Here is a 6,000-nt window from a genome sequence, read left to right on the forward strand (position 1 = left end):
CTTGCCCCCAAGCAGTCTGGGGCCTGGGTCCTATAGAACCACCCACACCCCTCGCTCCAGGCCTTTGCTCAGAAGGAGGTACTCAGGCCCCTCTGACCTCATCCTGCATGTCAGCAAGGGATCTGGAGTGGGATCCCGTGTAGGGGCCGGTCGGACTGGCTTGTGAGACATGCTCCTGGGACCTGAGCGGGGCCCTGGGAATGCATGCGGGGCTCCCTGGACACGTGCCCTGCACCGGTCACACCCCCTCCGACCTCACCCCCTCTGGGTGAGGGACCCTGCTCCCCACTCACCGTGGCCCCAGTAGATGCCACACCCCCCGCCAGAAGTACCACTGCCAGCAGGGCCCAGACCCAGCGCGAAGGCTGCCGTTGACCATCCATCCTAGGAAGCAAGGCCGCTGTTGCTGCGAGGCCAAGCCCAGCTCCTCTGACAGCCGACGAGGGTCCACTTTAGGGAAGAGCCCTTGGGGCTATCTGGGATTGATGGTTAGTGGCTGCTTGGTGGTCCCATGGGAGAGTTCGGTGAGTGATTAGAGATGCCTGCCATGGGCACGAGAGCCACAGGTGGTGGTGTGTTTGCTGAGCTTTGTCTTCCCCACCCACCCCCACCTAAGGATGGGCAGGGGTGCTCGCCCCGACCGCCAAGCTGCCCAGGGAGTGAGTGCCTGTGGAGGAATCCAGCTGCGGGCCCCGGCCACACCCATCGGGTGAAGGAGCCAAGCACCAGAGCTCAGGCTACCACCTCAGCGGGTGAACTGGCCAGAGCAAGAGCTCCTGGGAATTCTCACTGCTGGGCGCTTGCCGCCCACGTGGGAGAGTGATACCCTGCCAGCCACGTGGGGCTGCTGGAAGGGCCGCGGACACCACCCACTCCACCAGGCCCTTCCCCACCCTGGCCACTGCTACCCCTGCCCTTGAGGTTGCTGAGTGTCTGGGCCTCTCACACCCCAACCAAGATGCACAGCTCGTGCCCCCGGAGTGTGGAGCCAGGGGGCAGCCAGGGGCTGCAAGGCTGTGTCCCAATGCACGGGCACTGTCACCAACCCCCAGCCACCAGGGGTCAGATCAAGGGGACCCTCCAGCCTCCTGGCCTCTCAGCCTTGCCCATCTGCTTTCCCTGTGTGGATGCCTGCTTCCTAGAAGGGAGGCACGGGGGCCCCAGCAAGCCTCTGTCCAGGACTTGTCTCATGTCTGGAGTGTCACCTGCCAGCAAGGCACAAGAAGGGGCTTCAGAAGCCACCCAGCCCGTCCCCCGGTGGTCAGGCACGAGAGGAGGAAGCCAACTTGCCCCAAGCCACGCAGCAAAGTGGCCTGAGTAGTTGCCAGACCCAAGGAAACGTAGGCCCAGCTAATTCCAAGGAAGGAGGTGTGAAGGTCCCCCACCCCTGCCTGCCAGGCCCGCCAGCCCCAGGCCACCTCCAAATCCGCCCCTTGTCCCCTCCATCAGCCCTTGCAGGTCAAGCACCTGCAGATCTCCAGGAGCTGTGCCAGCAACTTCCACTCGTCTTCAGAATGTCTGTGCCAGGAGGAGGCAGCAGGACACCCTCAGTTCGAGTTTGGAGCCAGCGTCCTTGAGACCCCCACCTCGCCAGCCGCCTGCTGCCACCTCCCACCCCGTCTGCCACCCCTCCCCCGCGGGCCCCCATCTGCAGCCCCCGCCAGCTTCGCACAGCCTGGAGCCCCCCTCAGCGGTCCCATTGGCTAATCGGTGCCCGAGCTCCTGCCTGCCGGGCTAAAGACAGGTGCTGAGCCGGCCCCACACTTGGTTTTCATTAAGACTCCCAGACACCGCTGGCCATGGGCCAGGTCCGGCTCACGCGGGATCCATCCCTCCCTGGGGTCCAAAAACAGACACCGGCCAGCAGGAGAGGCTCGCCTCACTAAGAGCTTCAGGCGCCCGAGGCTGGGGGCTGAGGGGCCACCCTCGCCATGCTCTGCCCGTCGCGACCCCTCCCTGGGAGCCCTCCTCCTGTTATGTAACAGCTCCCCCGAGGGGGCCGGGGGATGCTCTGCGCCCCCCCTCCCTGCCGGCTCACACCGAGCTGCCCCCATGCCCGGGGAGGGCTGTGGTGGGAGGTGGGAAGGTCGGGGCGGCCTACCTGGCCCCGGGGTCAGCAGGTTGTCCTCCTGGGGAAGGGGGCAGAGCTGCTGTGGGCAGGCAGCGCCAGGTGCTCAGAGCAGGGGGAGGCTCAGAGTGCAGGGAGCCGTGGGCTCGGCCTCACTCCCTTCCTCCTCCTCCTCCTCCCGGTCGCCGCCTCCCTCCTCCACTTCAAAGAGCACCCACGAGAGGGGGTTCCCAGGGAGGCGCGCAGCCCAGTGGCGGCTCTGCAGCGGGGCGGCCTTTATAGCTGTCAGGCAGACAGGGAGGAACTCACACTTCCCACCAGGCTGCTCCCCCGCCCGCCGCGGCCGGCCTGGCGCACACTTTAACCCGCTCCGCGCCTCTGGAGTCCGGCCAGGCCGGCCAGCTGCCTGCTGACTGCTGCCTCGGCGGCGGCCCAGAGCAACAAGCGGGGAGGCCGCCTTCCCGGGTCTCACGCCGGGAGCTGTGTGCTGGGGTGTCCAGACAGAGCAGCTGTGGGCCCGGGGTCACAGCGGAGACTGGGGGTGCCAAGGCCCCAGCCCAGGCCTGCCTGATTTCTGCCTCAAGAAGGGCACCCCCCAGTCTCTGGCCCGCCCGAGAATGGAGTCCCGGGCCATGTGCCATGTCCAATCTGATCGCCCCATTTCACAGATGGGAAAGGTGACATCTGGGTCACCCAGGCGGCCTCAGAAAGGTTCCCCTGAGAGGCCGATGCCTCCACAGGTGGAGGCATCAAGGGGGATCCAGTGAGGGCTCAGCCTGGGGCTCCAGGGAAGGCACAGAAGTGCCCATGGCTTACTGACCAGACAGCCAGAGTGGCCACGGCCTGTGGGGGCGGGGGGGGGGGGGCACATGGGGAACTCTGCGCAGATGTTCAGCACCAGCTTGGCAGGGCACAGCGGCCTGGCTGGTCCCAGGCCAGTTGGGCAGCCCCAGGCGGGCCAGACGTGGTGCTCCGGGCCTGTGTTCCTGCTGAGTCAGAGTGTGGAGCCGAGGACGGAGCCGAGGACGGAGCAAGCAGCACGCGCTCTAGCCGCCCAGGAGCCCAGCAGACCCCAGTCCTGGCGAGCCGTAAACCACAGCAAGGTCCGGCACCCTCCCCTTGTGCATCAGCAGCCCCCTGCCCCGAGCCCCCTGCCTGGAGCACAGAGTGGGGGCGAAAGCAGCGTGTAAGGCCGTCTGAGCACCACCCCCTCTGCTATACAGGTGTCATAGGCCCAGAGAAGCAGCTGGAAAACCCTCCTTCTCCCCTCTGTCCTCCCTGGGGCAGCACCGTGTGCTGAACCCCTTTGGCTGTGTCGCGCCATTCCAGCCCCCCGGGAAGTTCTGATCTACATCTGGCCACCAACAGGAAGAGCTGAGAAGGAACACGCATAAAACCACACCACCTCCTACCCTGTGCGCTGCCCTCCCTGTGCACCAAGAGCTCCGAGGCCAACAACCTCACCACCCCTGGTTTGCACATGGAGAGGCTGAGGCTCCGAGACTATTGAGTGACAGCCCGGGTCACATGTCCGGTTGGCGGTACACTGGGGACCCCACCACTCTTACAGACCATATCCTCTTCATCTGTGGGGTTCTTAGGAGGTGTGTGTGCTCCCCAGAGCATCAGAGAGAGGCGGGTCTTGTTCACCTCAGCTCCCCTCCGAGCTGCTGGGATAGTCAGTGCAATCGAGACTTGCACCCGGGTCCACACTGTCCCCTGCGGTCGGTGCACAGAAGCACAGACACGGCAGGGCCTGTCACCCGCCCCCCCACCGCAGCCCCTGGCCCCTCATGGACATGCGACAGACCACACCAGTGCTTGCTCGAGGCCTCAGCCACCATCCCCTCCCCTGCAGCCAAGCGCCAGGGCCCTGCACCCCCTGGCACAGTCCCCAAACTCCTGGCATTTCTGGCTCTGCATCCAGCCAGCGCCAGGGTGACTAATGGTTTCCCTTGGGAGGGACCCCACAGCCAACCAACATAAACACCCCCTGCGCCTTCTCTTCGCCGGTCAGGACAGCGCCTGGGAGCCAGGCCTACCACCACCCACGCCCTGCACCCCCCTCCCCGGCTTCGTGACCTCCTGCAGGTGTGTGACCCAGGGCCCCCCACACTTCCACCCCACCCCCCTCCACCTCAAGGAACCCACCAAGGCTCCCCGCTTCGTGACCCCGCTGAGCCCCCAGACTCCAGACTCAAGGGGAGCTGCAGCTGCTGCTTGATCTGCTGGTGACATGGGGATGTCGGGAGGGGGGACCCTAAGATCCAGGGAAGATTCTGGGGGCCCCAGAGACCCTAGGAATTTGGGGAGGGGTGAAGAATGAATAAAGCATAGGTGGGAAGCACCTCCCTGAAGGCCTCATGGTGCTCTGAGTGTGGAACTGGTAAGGGTAGAGCTCCTGGGCCAGCTGACCTCGGGTGCCCCAGGACCCACCTCACAGGGTCCCGGCCAGGCTCTGGGAGCAGGAGCCCAAAGGAGGAGCCTTCCAGCCGGCTGCACCACACAAAACCAGGACCGCAGCCCAGCCCGTGCTCACAAGGGACCCGCGTTTGGGGTCGAGGCTCTGCCGTCACCGTGTGAAAGTCTGAACAATGTCACCTTGGAGTCCGTGTTCTGGAAGTGACACCGGATGGGGCGATGGGGCCTCGGCTCATGCACCATCTGCCTCTCTCCACCTCCCAGGTTCTTCTTGACCACCCACCCTGCCCCCCCAGCCCTGACCCAGCAACCACAGCCACCCTCTGCACACCAAGGGACTGGGGTGAGGCTGAGTCTCAGGGTGGGGTCCTGGCTAAATGTAAGAGTGAGCGCTCATCCCAGGAGTATCCTTGCACCCAAAGGAACATGGTACTAAACCTCGAATAAAAAAATAGCACCATCAGGCCAGAGAATCTGCAGAGGGAAGAAAAACCCCATCCTGCATTTTGAGCAAAGGTCCCTCTGCTTGGCACCCAGCCCCACAATCACCTAGCGGAGTCACTGCCTCCTCTGTCCCTCCTGTGATTCCAACTGTGTCTGCGCTTCCCAGAGAGTCACTGCAAGAAGTGATTCCAAGCCCCCACCTCGGGTCCTGGTCCCCACTCTCAGGGCCCTTCTTTTGTACCCATCTGGACATGCTCAACGCCCCCCAATGATCTTCTGCCCCAGCACTTCGTTGAGACTTCCCACATTGGCCAGAATGATCTTTCCTGACTGGTAGCTAGGACCCCACAGAGCAGGGGCTGCTCCTGGTTCACACTGCCACTCTGTGGGGCCCTGTGCGTAGTAGGTGCTCAATAAATAAAGGGGTGGGCTTATGCGGCAGCTCCTGAAGCCAGGACCTCCTTGTCCTGTGGGAGTCCTCCACTGTCCTGAGGCAGAGCTGCCTGCTGGCCTGCTGACACCACCCAGCCCTTTGCCACAGACAGCGTCCCCACCCACCACCCACGCAGTTTGCCGCCTGGGGCCCTGCCCAGGACAGGGGTGCCGGAGACACCTGTGTTTTAGAAGGAGACTGTCTTTCCACCAGAGCCTTCTGGATCTCTGGGGAGACGCTTGGAAACAGGAGAAGAGGCCCATGTCTACCGGATGCTGGGCAAGGGCCTGGGAAAGCAGGCGGAAGAGCAAGGAACAGGCAGCTCAAGGCAAAGAATAGATCCAGGGCCCGGGAGGGGCACGGGTGGGCCATGGGGTGACCAGTTGGGGTGCTGGTAGGGGAACAGTCTCCCTGGGAGCTGGGTGCTGTCCTGTAGAGGGAAGAAGCCAGTGTGAGGTGGCTCCTCGCCCCTGGCACCCAGAGGCCAGCCAACACAGTCTCGAGGGCAGCCCACCTGCACCATCTCCCCCCGTGTTCTGCCTGTCCTCCTGTCTGCTCACTGTCCAGGGCCCAGGCACCTTCTGAGCTTTCCCACCCAGCAGGCACTGGGCCACCGAGGGGCCATCTGGCCAGC

At 64.3% G+C, this 6,000-nt stretch overlaps 1 protein-coding gene across 2 annotated transcripts in view; it reads right to left on the reverse strand.

Moving 5' to 3' along the window:
* The window catches only part of ADAMTSL2 (ADAMTS like 2), a 33,382-nt gene extending 31,042 nt beyond the window's left edge, over nt 1-2,340 (reverse strand). For both annotated transcript variants that reach the window (XM_041726667.1, XM_041726666.1), the window contains exons 1-2: nt 2,102-2,340; nt 294-384 (exon numbers count right to left, since the gene is read on the reverse strand). In XM_041726667.1, coding sequence (XP_041582601.1) covers nt 294-383 — 90 coding nt within the window. In that variant the 5' untranslated portion in view covers nt 384; nt 2,102-2,340. The remainder of the gene's footprint in view (nt 1-293; nt 385-2,101) is intronic.
* Nucleotides 2,341-6,000: the final 3,660 nt, after the last annotated feature.

The sequence above is a fragment of the Vulpes lagopus genome, chromosome 12 (assembly GCF_018345385.1).
Source record: "Vulpes lagopus strain Blue_001 chromosome 12, ASM1834538v1, whole genome shotgun sequence".
Taxonomy (NCBI): Eukaryota; Metazoa; Chordata; class Mammalia; order Carnivora; family Canidae; genus Vulpes; species Vulpes lagopus.